This window comes from Leptonychotes weddellii, chromosome 9 (assembly GCF_054177405.1).
Source record: "Leptonychotes weddellii isolate Sample4059 chromosome 9, ASM5417740v2, whole genome shotgun sequence".
In the NCBI taxonomy this organism is placed as follows: domain Eukaryota; kingdom Metazoa; phylum Chordata; class Mammalia; order Carnivora; family Phocidae; genus Leptonychotes; species Leptonychotes weddellii.
The window spans coordinates 98983148-99004950 of record NC_138377.1 but is presented as its reverse complement, the minus strand read 5'-3'; the positions used below and the strand labels follow the sequence as shown (position 1 = coordinate 99004950).

The following is a 21803-nucleotide window of genomic DNA, read 5'->3' as shown; positions in this document are numbered from 1 at the left end:
CAGAAAAAGAGAACTACAGGCTAATATCTCTGATAAATATAGATGCAGACATCCTCAACAAAATATTAGCAAAGTGAATTCAGCAATGCATTAAAAAAATCATTCACCATGATCAAGTGGGAATTATTCCTGGGATACAAGGGTGGTTCAGTATTTGCAAATCAATATGATGTATCACATCAGCAAGAGAAAGTATAAAAAACCATATGATCATTGCAATAGTCCAGAAAAAATTTGACAAAGTATCCCATCCATTCATGATAAAAACACTTCAGTAAAATAGGTTTGGGGGGTACATACCTCAACATAATAAAGGCCATATATGAAAACCCCACAGCTAACGTCATACGCAGTGGGGAAAAATTGAGAGCTTTTCCCCTAAGGTCAGGAACAGGACAAGAATGTCCACTCTTGCCGCTTTTATTCAACATAGTATTGGAAGTCCTAGCCTTAGCAATCAGACAAAAACAGACATGAAAGGCATTTTTCCAAAGAAGACATGCAGATGGCCATCAGATATAGGATAAGATGTTCAACATCACTCACTATTAGGGAAATATAGATCAAAAGCACAGTGAGGTATCACCTCATTCCTGTCAGAATGGCTAAAACTGAAAAACGCAAGAAATAAGTGTTGGCCTGGATATGGATAAGAAGAAATCCTTGTGTGGTGGTGGGAATGCAAACTTGGTGCAGCCACTGTGGAAAACAGTATGGAGGTTCCTCAAAAAGCTAAAAATAAAATTAACACATGATCCTGTAATTGCCCTACTTTGTTTTTACCCAATGAATATGAAAACATTAATTCAAAAAGACATATGCACCCCTATGTTTATTGCAGCATTATTTTCAATAGCCAAATTATGGAAGTGACACAAGTACTTGTCCATCGATAGGTGAACAGATAAAGAATATGTGGTATATATAAACAATGGAATATTACTCAGCCATAAAAATGAAATCTTGCCATTTGCAACAACATGGGTGCGTCTAGAAGGTATAATGCTAACTCTGAACTAAGAAAAATTCAAGTACCATATGATCTTACTCATATGTGGAATTTCAGAAATAAAACAAAGAAAGAAAAAAATAGACAAACCAAAAAAACAGACTCTTAAATATACAGAACAAACTGATGGCTACCAGAAGGGAGATTGGTTGGGGTATGGGTGAGATAGGTGAAGAGGTTTAAGTGTACACTTACCATGATGAGCATTGAGTAATGTATAGAATCGTTGAATCACTAAACTGTACACCTAAAAGTAATATAGCAGTGTATGTTAACTATACTATAATTAAGATTAATAAAAATTTTCTCCCTGAAAAAAATAAACATCAAGTGATATAATTCACATTGAACAAATAAAACAATATGATTATCTTAAAGAGGAAAAACATTAGATAAAATTCAAAACTCACTCATAATTCAAACAAACCAACAAAAAATAATCTACCACAGAGTGGGAGAATGCATTTGCAATTCGTACATCCATCTTGGATCTACAATATCTAAAAAGCATCTAAAAATCATTAAGAAAGATGGTCAGCTCTGTAGAAAAATGAGCACATGGCTTAAGCAAGCACTTGACAAAAGACCAATAAACATGAAAAGTTGTCCACCTTCACTAATCATCAGGGAAATACAGATTGAAACCATAGTGAAATATATACCCACTTGAATGGCTAAAATGTAAAACATCCTAACAAGGTTGTAGAGCAGCTTGGACTTTAATACATTACTGGTAGGAGTATAAGTTGACATAAGTTATCTTGAAGTTATTTGGCAGTCCTTATCAAATCTGAGCATAAGCATTTCTAATGACTCAGCAGTACCACTCCAAGATACATACCCAACAAATATACACAGATGTTTGTGCCAAAAGACAAATAAAAGAACATTCATATCAGCACTGAGATATCCCCGAACTAGAAGAAACCTAAATGTCCCTCAGCAGTAGAATGTATAAATAAATTATGGTATACAGTTGACTCTTGAAAAACATTCCCCCCGCACAGTGGAAAATCTGTGTATAGCTTTTGACTCCCCCATAACTTAACTACTTATAGCCTACTGTTGATTAACACATATTTTGTAAGTTATATGTATTATATACTGTATTCTTACAATAAAGTAAGTTAGAGAAAAGAAAATGTTATTAAGAGAATTATAAGGAAAGAAAATACATTTGCAGGGCTTTATTTAGTTTTAAAGCTTTTATTTATTTATTTGAGAGGGAGAGAGTACGAAGTAGGGTGGGGAAGAGCAGAGGGAGAGGGATAAGCAGACTCCCGCTGAGCAGGGAGTCCGACACGGGGCTCCATCCCTGGACCCTGTGATCATGACCTGAGCCAAAGGCAGATGCTTAACCAATTGAGCCACCCCGGTGCCCTGTACTGTATTTATTGGAAAAAAAACCCCACATATTTATAATTGGACCTGCATGGTTCGACCCTTGTTCAAGGGTCAACTATTTATATTATGGAATACTATATGAGCTTAAATTATTTTTACTCACAGACATGATGCTGAAGCCAGAAACAAAAGAGCACATACCATATTATTATATTTATATAAAGTTCAAGAATGGATGAAGGTAACTCATGGTCTACATATTATATGATACCATTAATATAATGTTCAAAAGTAGGTAAAACTATATTGATAGAAGTACATATGCTGATTATTTGTGAAAATACATAGTGGCTGGGATGGTTTTGAAGAGAATTTTATACTGCTGGTTGTATTCTATTTCCTGACTTGGGTCCTGATAACAAGTGTGCATCAACTTTGTCAAAGTCTATCAAACTGTACACTTAAAGTTTGTACACCTTTATGTATGTCATACTTCAATGAATTTTTATTTAAAATACATAAAGTAGTTTGTAGGGGAAATAACTATAAAAACATATTTTTTTGTTTTTTTAAAGATTTTTTATTTATTTATTTGACAGAGAGATAGAGTGCACAGTAGGCAGAGCAAGCAGGCAGAGGGAGAAGGAGAAGCAGGCTCTCCGCTGAGCAGGGAGCCCAACGGGGGGCTCGATCCCAGGACGCTGGGACATGACCTGAGCTGAAGGCAGCCACTTAACCAACTGAGCCACCCAGGTGCCCCATATATATTGTTTTTACAAAGAAGACTCAATTAAATTTTTTTCAGTTGAAATAGTGAAATTAATTTTTCTTAATTTCAAGAAATAGAATTTTTTAGCATGTTTGCTTTAAATTAGTTGGTTTCAAATCAAACGATTAAAATTTTTTTTTAATACCCTCAACTATTTTGGGTTTTTTTTTGCTTTCACAGATCTTTATTAACATTCCTAATGCTCTGGGGATAGCCATAACATTTAAATAAATAGATTATATATGTGTGTATGTATACATGTTTGTGTCACAGTAATAGCAAGAAGTTGGACTAAAGTTTATTTTAATCATTGCAGCAGCAGTATTTCTTTAACAGTTTATTGAGTATTTGCCATGTATCAGATACAGTAACATCTGTTACTTAATCTTCATAATAACCCTTTGAGGTAGAAAAGTGATATTTCTATTGCAAATATGAAATTATGTAAATAACCTAATATAGTGACAAGGCAAAATTTTAATTTGCATCCTCTAAATATTTTAAGATTAAGTGTCCTTTCTCTTCTACCTCAGACCTGGAGAAACTTTTCAGAGATATTGCCTAAATATTAAGATAACTTAGCATGCTTCAAAGTAGACATACTGTTAATTCTCTTAAGAATTAAGTGCTGGACTGATATGAGGAATTCTTAATCTCAGGAAGCAAACTGAGGGTTGCTGGAGTGGTGGGGGGTGGGAGGGATAGGGTGGCTGGGTGACATTGGAGAGGGTATGTGCTGTGGTGAGCACTGTGAATTGTGTAAGACTGATGAATCACAGACCTGTACCTCTGAAACAAATAATACATTATAGTTAAAAAAAAAGTTAAAAAAAAAAAGATAGTAGGAAGGGAAAAATGAAGGGGGGAATCGGAGGGGGAGATGAACCATGAGAGACTATGGACTCTGAGAAACAAACTGAGGGTTCTAGAGGGGAGGGGAGTGGGGGGATGGGTTAGGCTGGTGATGGGTATTAAAGAGGGCACGTATTGAATGGAGCACTGGGTGTTAATACACAAACAATGAATCATGGAACACTACATCAAAAACTAATGATGTAATGTATGGTGATTAACATAATAAAATTAAATTAAAAAAAAAAAAGAATTATGTGCTGGAGGGCACCTGGGTGGCTTATTCAGTTAAGCGGCTGCCTTCGGCTCAGGTCGTGATCCCCAGAGTCCTGGGATCGAGCTCCGAATTGGGCTCCCTGCTCAGCATGGAGTCTGCTTGTCCCTCTCCCTCTGCTCCTCCCCCTGCTTATTCTCACTCGCTCTCTCAAATAAATAAATAAAATCTTTCTGAACAAAAAGGAACTAAATGCTAGAATGCAGAGTAGATATAGGTGAAAACATACGTCTTCCCTACTTAAAATTTTCTGTTGCCTTTTGTTAGCTGTCAGGACAAGACCCAAAGTCTGTGCCTTAGTACCTGAAGCCCTTTGTAATCTCTCTGCCTAGTGTTTTCTCATTTTTAGTTCAGCCATATCAGATTACTTTGTTTGTTTTGCCCAACTTTGTTCTGTGTTTTCTGTGCCTAAAAGCTTCTTCCCTTTTCTTCTTAAGTACTATTTGCTTTCCAGTAGTTAGGTTAAGCATCAGGTCTTCTCAAGGTCATTAGTTGTTATCCAGCCCAGTCCTTCCCAATCTAGTTGTTTTATTTCCATGGTTCCATATTACCTAATAAATCTGTTGTTACTGTTTACTTATCGCCACACATTAACACTACTAGTCTTAGCACTAGTCTTAGGGTAGATACTTTTACTTGATTTTGTTTTCCTGTTACCTAGCACATAAATGACAAATGTATTAACATAAGACTGGAAGGGGAAATTAGGATCAGTTCAAGCAATATCTTGAATGTTAGACTCAAGAATGTTTGTACCTTATTTTGATATATACTAGTTAACCACTGACGGTTTTTTAGGATACTAAAGTAGATTATATACACTATGCAATATATTAAAAGGGGAGAAAATGGATGTGGGGAAATTCACCAAGAAGCTGTTGGAAATAGTCCAAGTGGGCAGTCATATAGGTTTGAAATAGGGGGGTGGCAATAGAATAGAAAAGAAAAAATAGGGTGTGCTGACTGACCACAAGAACTTGGCACTGATGTGGACTGAAGGAGAGAATGCCTGTTTTGTTAGAAAAGGAGAGTGATGCAAGAGAAGGAGGAGACAAAAAAGATTTACAAAAAAGTTTTCAGTCTCAGAAGTAATACCTGGCATTTTTCTTTTCTGTGAATTATTTCAAATAATCTTCAGGGTAAGTATTTTGCAGTTGCATAAACTATAGTTAGTTTATGATATCAGATACACTATTGAAGTAAATAAGATAGGACTCGAACACGAATCATGGGCCAATCTGTGTGTGCCTCTGCCTTTAGCTATGATATCATTGTTCAGTTAAAGGTCCCTAAAGTTTACATGAACATTGAAGCATTCTTAAGCATCAGAAATTACTGACAACTCTAATTCATATCAAATCAGACTTTCTAGTAGTACTTGGTACATGTTTAGCATACAAAGTCTATCCCCTTTCTCCCTTGTCCAAATCCCAGCTTTACATGAAGGGCTTTTTAACAGGAAGGGAAACAGTAGCCTGTTGCCACTGCCTTCATTCTCTACCCTATTATATTTTGAGGAGATTCCTAATGGGAAAGGATTGAAGCTAACGTGTGACTTGGTATATATTGTCAGTGTTAACCATAATTCCCTTTCCCTCCAACTCTTATAACTGTGCTCATGAAACTTTAGGGAAATAAAAAGTAGTTTCTCATAAATAACTGGTTAAACACATTTAAAGATGTTTGAATGTATTTGGAAACAAAAATTTATCTTCCATTTAGTATGATCCAGAGCTGTCATCTCGACAATTTGGGGTTGAATTGTCCCGTTTGACCAGTGAAGAACGAACTGTTCCTTTAGTGGTGGAAAAGCTCATAAGCTACATTGAAATGCATGGACTGTACACAGAAGGTATTTACCGAAAGTCTGGTTCAACTAATAAAATCAAGGAGCTTCGACAAGGTCTAGATACAGGTAAGATGGTGCTCTCCAAATCAAGACCAAATGGTTTTATTTAAATAGATCATTTCATGCTTTTAAAATTTTCATTACATGTTAATCTTTTTCTTGCAGCCAGAAGAATGCCATCTTTTCTGTGGTGCTTGTTAATCATTTTGTGGCTTTCTAGAAGTCTTTGTTTTTGTGTGGTCAATTCAGCAAATATATATTGAGTGTATCATTTGTACAAGGCACTGTTAGGTACTTGACACAGCTCTCATTTAAAATCTTAACAATTTGGTAAGATCAGGGTATCTGTAATTAACAAAGAAGAAATTTTAGGTTCAGCGAAATTAAATGATCATCTGTTGATGATGTAGAGCAGTGTGCTGATGGTTTTATGCTAATCTTCACAACAGTCCTATGAATTAGGGATTATCATCCCTGTTTACAGAGAAAGAAACTGAGGCTTACAGAGGATCTTGCCCAAAGACTCACCACCAATAAGTGAAGTGATCCAGCGGGCATTTAACCCTAGATGTTCTGAATTCATAATCTAAACTATTGCCTGTTAGTCTCCATTACTCTGACTTGAAGTGTCTTTCTGATGCATGTTCTCACCTTCTTACATTCATGACATAGTTATTTAAACTGTTAATTAGTGGATTGAACATGTACCTGTGTAGAGCTATAGCCTCAGTCCTAGAATATATATGCAGGAGTTGGACTTTGGTTTCATTGTCAACTTCTACTCTTTACCACTATAGGGAAGGAATAGATTGTTGTTGTTGTTGTTGTTTAAAGATTTTAGTTCTTTATTTGAGAGAGAGAGAGAGAGAGCACGAGCAGGGGGAGGGGCAGAGGGAGAAGCAAACTCCCTGCTGAGCAGAACTCCGGGATCATGACCTGAGCCCAAGGCAGAGGCTTAATTGACTGAGCCACCCAGGTGCCCTGAAATAGATTGTTTTGAATCACACTTAGATACAAAGCTTATCTCTGTGTCTCCAAGAACCTACCCACATGCTTTTTCTTTATAGTTTTTTTTGTTTGTTTTGGTTTTTTTTAATGAGCAAATCAGGGAGAGATTAGTCAGTATGGAAATAACAACAGAAAATGCTTGGTAAAACTCAAGCAGGACAACCTGCCTACCAGAGATTCTGTCTACTCCAGGTTAAAGGCAGTTGACAATTGATCTCTTGTACCTTGGGTCAGCACAAGTGAAAAATCATTCATCCTGTATCCTCCCAGTCATTTCATTTGTATAACCTTGCGGAGTTTATAAGTGAAACAGAGTAAGGGTATGTTCATTACATTTCCTGTGGTCACTTATTACTGTCCTTTCACCTTTAAAAATGACTTAAAATTAGGGCCTTTTTCCCATCTGCCATCCAAAACATTGCTACTCAAAGTGTGGCTCACAGATCAATCCACAATGTAAGTACGGAAATTGAGAGCAAGCATTTAGAAACATCTGTAGTGGTATTTAACAGTTCTTTAACACGAAAGCATGTGGTATTTTATTTTACATATCTGTCAGTCTGCAAGAGATTTGGAAAACAGAAAGCTGTTCCTTTACCAAGGTTAGAAGTGCTATTCCAAAGCATGGAATTAGATCGTAGAAGATATTAGTTTGATTAAGAACATGAAGGCTTCTTTTGGTGCTCATAGTTTCTAAAGTGAATTATTTGAAACTCTTTGCATGTTTTGGCTTTGTTGTCTAACTCTTGTCTCTAAATAGATGCTGAGAGTGTAAACCTGGATGACTATAACATACATGTCATTGCAAGTGTATTCAAACAATGGCTTCGTGATTTGCCCAATCCACTCATGACCTTTGAACTCTATGAGGAATTTCTTCGAGCTATGGGTAAGCACAGACTTCCTGGATTTGAGGGAAGGCCTACACTTGGGAAAGGAATGCTGTCTTCATTATAGATTATTTAGCCATTCTCTAATGGTTTAGTCCATAGAGATCCAAAAGTAAGCTTTTGACAGTCAGTACAGAACTGCTGGTGTACTCTCACCTACTCAAATATTGACTTTTGAGAGAGTCATTAAAATGTCAGTATCCTGAAAGGTTTCTGAGAAAGTCACTTCGTTGCTTCTCACAAAGAGATTTCAAGACTAAGATTATAAATAAATTAAAAGGCTAAATAGATTGAAGGGCTGGCTTATATTCATTTACATTGTGAATCTAGGCAAGAACTCTGCTATTTTATGCCAAACCTCCCAGGTGATGGAGTTTAGTTTTTCAGTGCTACAGTTGTGTAGAATGTTGCTGGAGGCCTGCCTAAAAGTATTTAGGCCCTGAGGCATGACTCCTCCAATTTCCATAAGACTGATTTTATAAACTATATGGCAATTAATTAATTTTAATAAGGAATCAGTCTGCCACAAAATGCCTAAAAAACAGGGCATCTCTTTCCCTTTGCTCTAATAAGGATTACTGGGATATAGATTAAAACTCACGGACTATTTAGTGAATATAGAACTCAAGCAAAGGAAGATTAGTGGTAACTGAGCTGCTCTTTTCCTGCCATACAGGTACACCTGCCTCTCTTTAAAATTTTGAGCCAGGTTCCCCTGCTACCTACTGTCTGCTCAGGAGGAAGATGTAGCATACGAGAGGGGATATTCAATCTTACTGGCTATCCTTAATCTTTTTAGGCCTTCAGGAGAGGAAAGAAACAATCCGTGGTGTATACTCTGTGATTGACCAGCTCTCCCGAACTCATCTCAATACACTGGAACGCCTCATCTTTCATCTAGTCAGGTAATTTCAAGGAACAAGGGAATGTATAATAGTTTTTCCTGGATTCTTTTCGATAAGTGAAGAACTCCTTCGTTTGGAAAACTGACAGACCTTTTTTTTCCTGTTTATAAAGCTAATGCCTCAAACAGGTGCTTACAATTCCCTGGAGCAGAAATCCTCAGCTAAGTTGGGCTGCAGAGTAGGAACTTCTCTGCCCTATTTGAGCCATGTAACAATTTCAGCTAGTGGTGGCACTGTGTAGCCTAGCCTGTTCTCATTCCTGAACTAGAAAGTAGAAAGGAGGTATATGTCTTGACATAACCTAATTCATAGGAGGTGGGTTTAGGTGGGGCTCAAGAACTGACTGACTGAGTATAAATATCTGCAGTGGTTGGGAAGAAAGCCATCTTTATTTTGATTAGATAAATCTCTGGTAAATATTACATAAATGTTAGATGAATATCTGATATGACTGTCTGAGAATGCCTTTAAGTCTCTACTCTGCATTCTTCAGACACGTTCATCAGGTGTATGGCAGTGGGTCAGAAATTTCCCTTGATAAGCTATCTGCTGGCCTGTATTGCTTCAAGTAAGGAACAGAGTGGAAATGCATTTTCCAGAGGCAAAGGAACAGCTTTGGGAAAAGTCTACAAGTGTCTCCTTTCACCTGATATGAATATCCTTCCAGTACTCTGTGGTTGATGTCATACGTATTCTTTCTCTCGTGTCCTTTGTCTACGTCCTTACTATTTTCCCTTTTAATCCCCACTTCGCCTGGTTTTTTTTTATTCCTTAGGATTGCTCTACAGGAGGAAACGAATCGAATGTCTGCTAATGCTTTGGCGATTGTATTTGCCCCCTGCATTCTTCGATGCCCTGACACCATTGACCCACTACAAAGCGTGCAGGACATCAGTAAGACTACCACGTAAGGCCAGTTACCATCACCTCCACAAGATCCCAGGGACTTCTGAGTCAGTGTAGCCACTTTATCCAGATATCAAACATAGTGAATGATTTCATAAGTTCAGATGTTTTTAAGAAGATTACTAGACACTGTTGGGTTTTCTTATGCTGAGTATGAAAAATTTCTTTAGGTTCTCTTCAACTGGACATCATTTGTTTTGAAGGGTCCTTGTAAATTTAGCTTTTCCTTAGGAATGTTTATATTCTCTAAAAATATTTTAAAAATTCCATTTTACCAAATTACATATACTTTGTCTCTTCCTGTAATCTAGTCTAACTGGCTCTGAATCCCTTTGGCCATAGTACTTCAGTATTTCTGTATTTCACTTTAGCCTTTTTTTATGGCCCTCTGCTTTCCTTCTAGATTAATGATTCTTAACCTTGGCTACAAAAGGAGCTTTAAAAAAATCCTGGTGTTTGTGTCCTATCCCTAGAGAGTCTAATTTAATTAGTCTGGGGTGTAGCCTGGGCGTTGCAACTTATAATTGCTTCTCAGATGGATACTGAAGTGCAGCCAAAGTTGTGAACCACCATTGTATAAATCTTGTCTTAGAGCTCATAAAATAAGGAATGTTGATTTTTCTTTCATCCTCCAAACGTCTGCCACATTTAGCTGAAAAGCAGTGTGGGAGGGCTACAATTTATTTGACTTACTTCAGCTCTTAACGGTTTTCTCTTTTTCCTCCTATTTCAGCTGTGTGGAGCTGATTGTTGTAGAACAGATGAATAAATACAAGGCTCGTCTCAAAGACATCAGTAGCCTGGAATTTGCTGAGAATAAGGCAAAGACCAGGCTGTCACTTATTCGTAGATCAATGGTAAGAAGTCAGATGTGGAGTCCAGGGGAAAATGAGAGCCTTCCTGATGTTTTAAGTGTGCATTTATGGTGTAAAGAGAGATTATTCTCCAAATCTTATTTACATGGAACAAGTAAAAAGAAACCACTTTATCTCAGGGTACTATGGATGCCTCATGTTTGATCTTTTAGCCTTCTTTAGTTATATGTACAGAATATATGCAGTTAAATGTGTAGAATTTTTTAAATCAAGTATTTGGATAAAATGTTGGTGGTTCATTAATCTGTCCTGTTTTCTTTTTCTGTCCTTTGTATGAAAATTTAACCTATCCTAACTTTTTCTCTACTTCTTCCGCCATCTGTTCCCACCCTCAGCCATGTCACCTTTGATGTTCCTGGCAGTACTTCTGCGATGTAGAGAACTTAATCATATGCAAGAATGTGATTCATAAGGAAATGGAATTCCATCTATGAGTCTACTATTATCAAATAAAGATTTTTAAGGGTTTATTGTTAGGTTTTGGGAAAAGCCTTGCAAAAATGATCATTTATTTTCTCCATTTGCCCATTTTTCTGTTTAATATCTTCCTTTGTAACCAGTAACAATCAGTTCTTACTGACCAACAATCAGTGGGGTCTGGATAACTGGAAAACTGCTGCATTAAAGTTTAATCATTTGCTACCCCTCCCCTCAGCTGTAAAACAAAACTGTAGTAATGAGACCCAGTCAGATTCCCAGTAAAGCTCTAAAGAGAAGCAGGCTTCCCTGTCATCATGTGCATGCTTTTCCAGGGACCCAGCAATACTTCATCCATATCTTCATGATTTATACTTAGATTAAAATAACTCTGTTTCTTTGTTTAATACTTAAACTGCCTGGCACAGAATAAATCCTAACAAATATGTCAGTTGATTAAATTAGTGAAGGGTCTTCTCTAAGAACAAGCATAAACATAGACTTTTTCAGGCAGTAAAGGTATTAATTGTAGGACACTATTTGAAAATGTTTTCCCTAGAAAATGAAAACAGAAACCCCATTTAAAAGTGAAACCCTTTCTGGTAGTCTGAATTTTCAGGAGCTCAGTTCTTAGAGGCCCAATTTAGAAGAAGAAAGAGAAGAGACCTTTTACTCTAAAGCTACTTTTCAAAGTAGCTAGACACACTGTGCTTTTTTTTTTTTTAATTTTTTTTTTAAACTGATGCTGCAGAAGATGGATATATTCAGTCCACTGAAAGATTAAACCTTCTCTTTTAATGGGGCAATGACATGTACATTCTAACCTTCTGCTTTCCTTTTCATGTCCTTCCTAATCCAGAAACCTGTACTAATTGCAGTTAGATTTATGAGCATTACCCGCAATTCAGTCTCGGTATGTATTAATATTGCAATGTGTCACAACCACTTTACATTATTGTCTCTCATCCATCTAGGAGTTGTTCTGCTCTGTCTATCATCCATGCCTGTCCACCCTCCATGTACAGCCCCAGTTCAGGTCCCACTTCCTGACCAGCCTTCACTTGTTTTTTTCTCTTACTCTCTTTCTGTAGAACCTTCACTTGTCTTCCTCTGTATCATGCAATTGAACAGTCTCCATTTACAATATACTAGTTTTTGCTCTTTGTCAGATAAGCCACTTAGTGGATTTCTTCTTTGGTTGGATCATTAAAAGGTGAACATTGAAAGCATTGAGGTATCAAATTAATTTCTGCTCAAGAACTTTGTTCTTATCAGTCTCCTTCACTTTATTACTTGAAATACCTGTTACTACTTTTAGCATCCTCCATCATTAGTAATGCTTATTTGTCCATTCATATCTGTGACTTTGATGGTGACTTCCCAAACATAGAAGTGTATAGCTCTTATCTGCTTACCATTTTTCAGAAAGAACAGCAAATTGTAGTGAGAAAATTGATAGACTGGTTCTAAACTTAAATATCATAGTAATAGAGCTCATACCAGGATTTCATTTATTATATAAAAAAAGGAATGGCGAGATGGAAAGCTGAGAACACCAGTATATATGGAAACTAATTTCAGAGGCTATCCATCTGTGGGTAACCAGTTCATTCAGGATCCCAATATAAACACAGATTAGTTTTGCTTTTTACCTAGTAACTGCCTGCCAACTCTACCATGTCTGACTCCCCTTTCTGATTGGATGTCAGTCGCCTTCGCAGCATCTTGTCACTATTCTGCAATGTTTAAACACTGTAGTTTCATGCCAGTATTTAAGAATTAGTTCTCTTTGTATTATAACTTGAGTCACAGAATTGATTCAGTACTCTTATCACTTTTTCCTAGGACAGAATAGACCTTAATCTGGGGCTAAAAACTTTAGGGGTGGGTGAGTAGGTTCTTTTTGTCACACACATCTGCCCTCCCTTTTTCTTGTCATTTTTATTCCTGGTGTTGAAACTAGGAGGAGTGATAGTGGAGGCAGAATTCTACATGCTATCCCACTGTTGAGGTAGCAGTCAGTCCTCTTTCTTGGTTGTTCAACACTGCTGTAGTGTCAGGAGCCTAAATGTAGGTGAGTGGTAGTTTCCATTTACCCTGCTAAAAGTGAGGTCAGTCCTGTCCCATTTTATAGGCATTGGCAATCCCTTGGAAGATTTGGTTACATCTTTGGACTAAACCTTTTAATGGCATTCACACCATGGGACTCTGATATGTATGTCTTTTTTTGCCTCAAGACTTTACAATCAAATCTACCTCCCAGGGCGCCTGGGTGGCTCAGTTGGTTAAGCGACTGCCTTCAGCTCAGGTCGTGATCCTGGAGTCCCGGGATCGAGTCCCGCATCGGGCTCCCTGCTCGGCGGGGAGTCTGCTTCTCCCTCTGACCCTCCCCCCCTCATGCCCTCTCTCTCTCATTCTCTCTCTCAAATAAATAAATAAAATCCTTTAAAAAAAAAAAAATCTACCTCCCAGTGCCAATTTTAGGGGAAAGGTTAAATTTTTCATACTTCTTGGAACCAGGCCCCAGGAACCAGGCCATAGTCTTGCCTATCTCTCTACCTGACACTTCCCTACCATACTTTCTCCCTATTTCTCTTTTCCCTTACGTATATAACAGAGGGGCAAATCAGTAAGTCATTTGCCTATACAGGTAACCAAATACGGGTCTGTCTTTTAGATAACCTCAAACTTTGATTCTTACACTCTGGATTCAAGTATGACAACTTTTTTCTCCAGAGGAGAAGGGAATATCCTATTTTCATAAACTCTGTGTTCCCCTTAAAGTCCAATAACCTCCTCTTTCTTTTTAGCCTTTTTAGATTCACATTGAGGGGAAAGTGTTATGATCATTGTTACGATAGGAGCTGGTTCAGTAAACTAGTGCTTCTCACTAAACCCTGAGAGAATAGGTTGGTACCAACCACAGTTGACTTCTTAAGCTAAAAGAAGGGGTACTTAATTATCCTCAGCTTTTGGCCTTAGCCACAATTTTAAAACGGGAGGAAAATCTCCACTTAACGTACTGTTGCTTTTGCATTTGCCTGTAGTTAAGGCTGTGGGCTCAGTCTTAAGAACAAGACTTTGTCTAGCACATATATAGTATTTAGTAAGCATCTATGGAATTGAATCTAAGAATTAAATAGAGATAGCAGTGAGTTTTTAGCATATCCACTACAAATAGACTAATCAAAGTCAATAGTGTTCATGTATTCATAGATGAAAAACATTACTATTCCATAATTAAATACAGTAGTGACTTTTCTGAAATGTAGAGTGAAATGCATTTATGAAAAGTATATTGTATTATTGCCAGTGTGAAGAGTCATTTGAGTTGGGTGTTGAAAGATGAGTAGTAATCTAAAAAATGGAGGAAAGAAAGAGGGGAAAGATAATTCCAGAGGGAAGGAAGCATGAAATAACAATCTGTGAATAATAACTACCTTGTGTAGCTAGAACTGGGACAGGTAGTGTGAAAGTAGCAGAATAATTTGGAAAAGTAGATGGGAACCAGATGTGCAACATTAAGAATTATGAATTTGCTGCTTTGAAAGAAAATTTAGGAACTATGGAAAGGTATTTTAAGTAGGGGAGTGTCACCATCAGTGTGTCTTTTGGAAGATAACTGGTAGCATTCTGAAGAACAGATTTGAGATAGGCAAGACTGGCAGTCATATATCAGTTAGGAGGCTCTTGACTCATAAATCACTGAAATAGGTTGAATCCTGATCAATTCATTTTGAAATGATTTTGAAAATACCTGTTCTGCCACCATGCGGAAAGAAGGTCATTAGGTTTATGGAGTATAATCTTTGACTAGGATACCCCCAGACTAGGATTTCAGAATATGATATGCTCATAGTCTCATCCAGTTATGCCTTTCCTGTAACAAATGTTTTTTTATTTATATATGGTATAATTCTAGGCATAAATGTTGATTTAGCACTATTTAAGCTAATATAATATGAAGAATATCATTTGAAAGAAATTTTACTAATCTGTAAAATCTTCACAGATTACTCTCTTGAAAGATGTTATACACAAAGGTTTCCATGGCCAAACAAAATTTAGAATATAGTGTGTAGCACTTCCAAAACTTTGACCATGGAATGCTTTTCTTCATAACATATCTAGTTGAACAAGCATTCTAAGAAAGGCATTTAAAAAAAAAACAACATTCTCATTTTTTAAACAGTATCAGTTGCTACTTTATTTACTTAGTTTGGAATTTATAAATTGCTCTAAGTCTTTTCAAGATTTTACTGCTGTGCTTAAATGCTTGTGAATTTTGCATGTTGTAAGCTTACTAAAGAACTTACCTGCATGCCTCTGTTAGAAATGAGCATACCTTCAATTCTGTATTAACGTGGATAGGTAGATCTGTGGGGTTAAGCTTTGCAGTTGACTACACCAAAAAGATGCTAGAAATGTCCCTCCAAAAGTTAAGTATTAATAATTGGAAAACCAAGAATCAGTTGAAAAGGGGCAGCTCATCATTAGTTTTTGATGTCACTAATGATGTACTATATGTTGGCTAACTGAACATTAAAAAAAAGCCTGTAAAAATAAATTAATAAATAAATAACAAATAAAGGACACCATCAAGAAAGTGAGAAGAAAATCCACAAAAGCAAAAAAAAAAAAAAAAAGTGGCAGCTCTAAATAGCTCCAAAGGAAAGAGATATTACAAGTGTGGATTTACTTGACTCTAGCATTTCCTTACGTTACTGTATGGTATCTAAGTCTATCATTGACATTCAGGTGACTTAACAAGAATCAGATTCAGAGAGTGAAGATTTTCTCAAATTATAGAAGCATTCTTATTGTTTCTGGTACTGACCAGCAGGTATTTTTGTAGTGTTACTTTTTTTTTTTTTTTAAGATATAATTGACATCTAACGTTGTGTTAGCTTTAGGCATACAACATAATGTTTTGCTGTATGTATATATTGCAAAATGGTTACCACAATAAGTTTAGGTAACATTGCCACACAGAGTTATAATTTTTTTTGTTGTGGTGAGAACTTGTAGTGTTATCTTTGATAACACCACAACCAGAAGAACCCTACTCTTTCTATTTCTCCCTAAGCCCTTTCCAGAGATCATTATAGTATGCAAGAGGTGTTACTTACATCTGTATGCAGTAAATGTGCAAGGCCAATGGCAAGGAGGATTAGGCACAGGACCTTTTTGGGAGAGTAGGCAAAAGGGGAACAGTATTTGTGAAAGAAGCACCTCTTTCAAAGCCTTGGAATATTCTTATTCTCTCAGATGGGAACAAATAAAAAGAAAAATTATGTAGGGAATTCTTATAGATAGAATTGCATAGGAATGGAAGAAGTACAGTAATATCTGGGAAAGGAACTTAACCCTTTTCAGGAAGCCTAACAGTTAGGTTTGAAGAAAAAAAGGCAGAAGGTAGGAAGTGAGAAAATATTAAGGATTACTGTGGTTTGGGGATGATAGGATTATATGTCAGAGATGAGAAGGTGAAGAGTTTACGAACAGTAGAGTGATCCTGGGAGGTTGTGTGTTTAGAGAATAAAAAGTACAGAATGTTAGATGAAAATGATTGCTGTTGGCTTCCTATGTAATTTTTGCTGCTAGAAGATGTCATGATTTTGACATTGCAGACCCTTTTTTTTTTTTTAAGATTTTATTTATTTATCAGAGAGAGCATGAGCAGGGGGAGCAGCAGGCAGAGGGAGAAGCAGGCTCCCTGCTGAGCAAGGAGCCCGATGTGGGACTCGTTCCTAGGACCCTGGAATCATGACCTGGGCTGAAGGCAGATGCTTAATTGACAGAGCCACCCAGGCGTCCCATTGCAGACCCTTTTTAAATGGGCTTGGAGATACAACATAACCCCTGCCAGGAATCCACAGTCTACTACACTTTGGGAACCACTACTCTACAGTACTATAATACTACTGGCTCACTGCATTGTACAGATATGTATGATGTGGATAATTCCTTTTCATGTGCAAGACATAAATACACACAAACACATACTGGTTGTGTTTAAAGTACTTACTAATTCTCATTATCTGATGAACCATAATTACAAGCATTAGAATTTTTTTTTTTTTTAAAGATTTTATTTATGTATTTGAGAGAGAGAATGAGATAGAGAGAGAGCATGAGAGCGGGGAGGGTCAGAGGGAGAAGCAGACTCCCTGCTGAGCAGGGAGCCCGATGCGGGACTCGATCCTGGGACTCCAGGATTATGACCTGAGCCGAAGGCAGTCGCTTAACCAACTGAGCCACCCAGGCGCCCAAGCATTAGAATTTTTTAAATCAAGCCTGGTAACGTAATTATAACACCATTCAAAACAACCCATATTCTAGAAAGCCTTGGATATAGGACCTGTCCTTACCAGGAAAGCAGGCTCCTCAGGAAGAGGTCTGATAATCCAATTCCTTGATTCCTACTTTTGTGACTTAACAAGAGACACGATAGTGATCTTCCATCTTGGCCCAAAGTACTATTTTGGGGTAAAATTTCTTCATGAGGAATCTGAAATTTTTGCTTTAGCTAGTTATATACAGTCCTGTCTAGATGATGCATATTTTCTTCTCCTTATGTATTCAGCCCATGGGCAACCTAGTTGCATATACTTTCCTTGGATCTTCATAAAGTATCATGACTCCCTGGTGAGGGTAGTACATGTTTTTCCCTATATAATCATCAGGTTTTTTAAGGGCGATGCAATCCAGTCCTTTATATAACCACCACAAGTATCTCTATCTTCATTTGTCTTTAGCTCTTTGGGCTTACTTTGACTCATAGTGTTGATTTTATTTGTGTCCCACTGATTGTGCCTTGCCAGTCTTTCTCACATCCTTCCTCCATCGTGATCCTTAAAGCATTTTCAGAAGAAATCGAAACTCTCTCATAGGCCTTATTCATTTTAACACTTTGGTATACCTTCTACTCATATTGTTATCTCTCCAAGCCTTAGGAGAAAATGGAAATGTTGGGCCCAACTGAAGATTACCTCAAAGAGGGTATCTTCATTTAGATCCTCCACAATAAAGCATTTGGTTCCCAATGTTTTTGTTATGGTAATAAGCCTTTTTACAGACTGGTCTCACAGAACAGGGAAGCCTAATACAGAGTCACAGAATTCTGACCCAAATCAAATAATTAAGGATCTTTGTTTTAGAATATCATTCTTAGAAAAAATAGATAGCAGAATCATATAGACTTTCTCAGATAAAATATGGCAAATTTATACGATTAGATGACTGAATTTGTGGGTATTAGAATGTTCTAAAAGGAAGGGAGGGACGGATCAGATAGTACTTGTACTGCATGGTGAGAGTACTCAGGAAGAAGTACTAAATTCTGCCTCGGCGTACTGGGAAGGCCTGTAGAAGAGGTGACACATGAGCTAGATCTTAAGGGAGGAGTCTGAACTAACCAGATGAAACTCATGTTGGTACGAAACATACATGGTTTAATTCTGGAAAAAGCTATATAACTAAGAATGCTAGAAACTTGGATATGTATTTACACAGAAGGGAGGCCTTAAGTTAAAACCAAAATAGGCTTTGTTCTGTAGCATACTGAGACATTAGCACTGTGGGGCCATGAGGTTATGCACAAGGTCTTTTTTTTTTTTTTTTAAGATTTTATTTATTTATTTGCCAGAGAGAGAGGGAGAGTACAAGCAGGAGGATTGGCAGGCAGAGGGAGAAGCAGGCTCCTTGCTAAGCAAGGAGCCTGATGTGGGACTCGATCCCAGGACCCTGAGATCATGACCTGAGCCAAAGGCAGACGCTTAACCATCTGAGCCACCCAGGCGCCCCGGACTCACAAGGTCTTATACTGTAGATAGTTTAGTACTTAACATAAGTTTTGGTGCTTTGAATCTTATTTTGTATTTGTGGGAATGAGAGGTAGTGTTAGTTTTATTTTTCAACCATTATATTAAAATTTCCTCCTGGATCTCCTTCAGGTTTCTCAATAATTATTACTAAAGAGTACCCTAAGATTTCAGGGCAGTCTGTTGGAATGGAATGGAAATTTGATTTTTAGCCACAGAATGTCCTCCTTTTTAGGGAATAATTGGTACCAGGAAAAGATTGTTTAAAGTGAATGTGCTTAAATAACATAAATAATGACTGGTCTAATGTGTATATGCAGTAGTTCGTGCTTACCTATGGTTTGCATTTTCTGGGGTTGTTACTCATGGTCAAGCATGGTCCAGAAGCAGGTGATCCTCCTTCTGACATACACCAGAAGGTAGTAGTAGCCTAATGCTGCAGTGTCAACATCATTCAACTCCGCTTTACCTCAATCACATAGGCATTTTATCATCTCCCATCATCACAAGAAGAAGGAGGAGTACAGTACAATAAGATATTTTGAGAGAGAAAGACCACATTCATATAACTTTATTACAGTATATTGTTATAATTGTTGTTGATCACTTATTGTGCCTAATTTATAAACTTCATTATTGTAATGTATGTATGGTAAAAATATAGTATATACAGGGTTCAGTATTATCCATGGTTTAGGCCTCCACTGGTGGCATTGGAACGTATCCCCCACAGATAAGGGGGGACAACAATACGTGTAATTATATATCCACAAAGAGAAAATGTACACTTTTTTGGCTGCCCATGGAATATTCTCAAAATGAGGCCACAACACTTCAGTATCTGGGTAGTAGCCACACAAGTATTTGTTTTATTTTTATTTATTTTTTTTTCTAAAGAGTTTATTTATTTATTTGAGAGAGAGAATGAGATAGAGAGCATGAGAGGGGGGAGGGTCAGAGAGAGAGGCAGACTCCCTGCTGAGCAGGGAGCCTGACGTGGGACTCGATCCTGGGACTCCAGGATCATGACCTGAGCCGAAGGTAGTCGCTTAACCAACTGAGCCACCCAGGCGCCCAAGTATTTGTTTTATTATCTTTGAAACTATACTTGTAAATTTTGTATTATCTTTAAGTATAAAATATTTCATAATAAAATTTAAATAAAATAATAAGTCTGTGGGAAAAAATCAGGCCACAAGAAAAACCTTAAAGGCAAAGAGGAAATTACTGAGTGATTTAAAAATTACTGTAAAAACACTATCTTGAGTTTCTGGGATATGTAGCTAAAGCAGTGTTTGAAACTTAACAAGAAAAAATAAACTTCTAATCAAGAAGTTAGAATAACAAAATAAACCTGAGGAAAGGAGAAAGAAAGAGTTAATGAAGGTAACAGCACGAAATACATTAGAAACAACAAAAAATGGTGAAACTAATAAAGTTGATTCTCTGACAAATCATTAGCTAATCTAGCTAATCTTTTGCACACAAAAAATTTAAAGGCAGCAGAGTACAGGATGGGCTCTGGACTAGACTTTTGTGTGTAAATCCCAGTGCCAATTTACTAGCTATTTTGTGATGGGCAAGTCATTTAATCTCCATGCCTCAGTTTTCTCATCTATAAATTGGGGTTAATAATACCAAACTCACAGAGTTAAATGAGTTAATATTCACAAAGTCATAGGAACAGCACTTGACACATTGATTTATATGTATGTGTGTGTATATATATATATCAGTAAAATACTTGATATATAAATTTAGAACTGTCTCATCTATTACAAGTTAATTGCAAGTCAAAATAGTAGCAAGCATAATTCAGTAGCCCATAAATATAAACCTTGACCAAGTGGGATATAACCTAGGAATGAAAGGATGATTCTATATCAGGGTAACTGTTCACATAATTCACCATGTTAATTGATCCTCATAGATATTTAAAAGGCATTCAATATAATTATATATGTATTATTTTTTTTAATTCTTATTAAAATAGGGGTATATCTGTAATTCCTTAGCATGGTACAGTTTATCTGTCTCAACCCCAAAGCCAGCATATTACTTAATAGAGAAACACTGGAAACATTCTGATTAAAATCAGAAAAAGGCAAGGATGTCCATTATCCCCACTGTTATTTGACGTTGATTAGAGGTACTAGCTACTGCAATTAGATGATGAAAAGGACTCAGAGGTACAAAACTTAAGAGTTATAATTATCACTATTTCTATTCTGTATGTAAGACTCAAGAAAACTAAAAAACAATTTATAGATTTTAAGAGAATTTAATGGGGTGTTTGGGCACAATTAATAGTTAATAACTTTATTTTTTTTCAAGATTTTATTTATTTGAGAGAAAGAGAGAGAGAGAGAACACATGAGAGGGGGGAGTGTCAGAGGGAGAAGCAGACTCCCCACCGAGCAGGAAGCCCGATGTGGGACTCGATCCCGGGACTCCAGGATTATGACCTGAGCCGAAGGCAGTCGCCCAACCAACCGAGCCACCCAGGCACCCCAGTAATTAATAACTTTAATAAATGCAACCAGTTGGATGATATAATGGAAAAAAATGCCCATTTGTATTTGTGTGTGCATGTGCCTAATTTATAAATTAAACTTTACTATTGTATGTATGGGAAAAAATACAATATATACAGGGTTCATAAAACCAACATAAAATACCAAGAAATACACTTAACAAAGAAATGTGGAAGAAGAAATATGAAAGATAAAAAGACCCCAAGAATTAGGAAAGCAGGCTTTAACAATTGCATTTGGAAAAGAAGACTGAATTTTATAGGGGTGTCAGTTCTTCCTGTTCTATTTCAGTTCTATTATTGTTCTAATACCCAATAGCATGGAAAAGGGGTATCTTCTTAGACTTAA

The 21803-nt window shown here is 36.9% G+C and overlaps 1 protein-coding gene across 11 annotated transcripts in view; it reads left to right on the top strand.

The window, feature by feature from the left end:
* MYO9A (myosin IXA) overlaps window positions 1-21803 on the top strand; it is a 271185-nt gene that overhangs the window by 221308 nt on the left and 28074 nt on the right. For 8 of the 11 annotated variants that reach the window (XM_081831336.1, XM_081831342.1, XM_081831337.1 and 5 more), the window contains 6 exons: window positions 5971-6163; window positions 7866-7994; window positions 8795-8900; window positions 9676-9807; window positions 10540-10663; window positions 11958-12011. In XM_081831336.1, coding sequence (XP_081687462.1) covers window positions 5971-6163; window positions 7866-7994; window positions 8795-8900; window positions 9676-9807; window positions 10540-10663; window positions 11958-12011 — 738 coding nt within the window. The remainder of the gene's footprint in view (window positions 1-5970; window positions 6164-7865; window positions 7995-8794; window positions 8901-9675; window positions 9808-10539; window positions 10664-11957; window positions 12012-21803) is intronic. The other 3 variants (XM_081831346.1, XM_081831345.1, XM_081831340.1) reach the window with 1 other exon arrangement.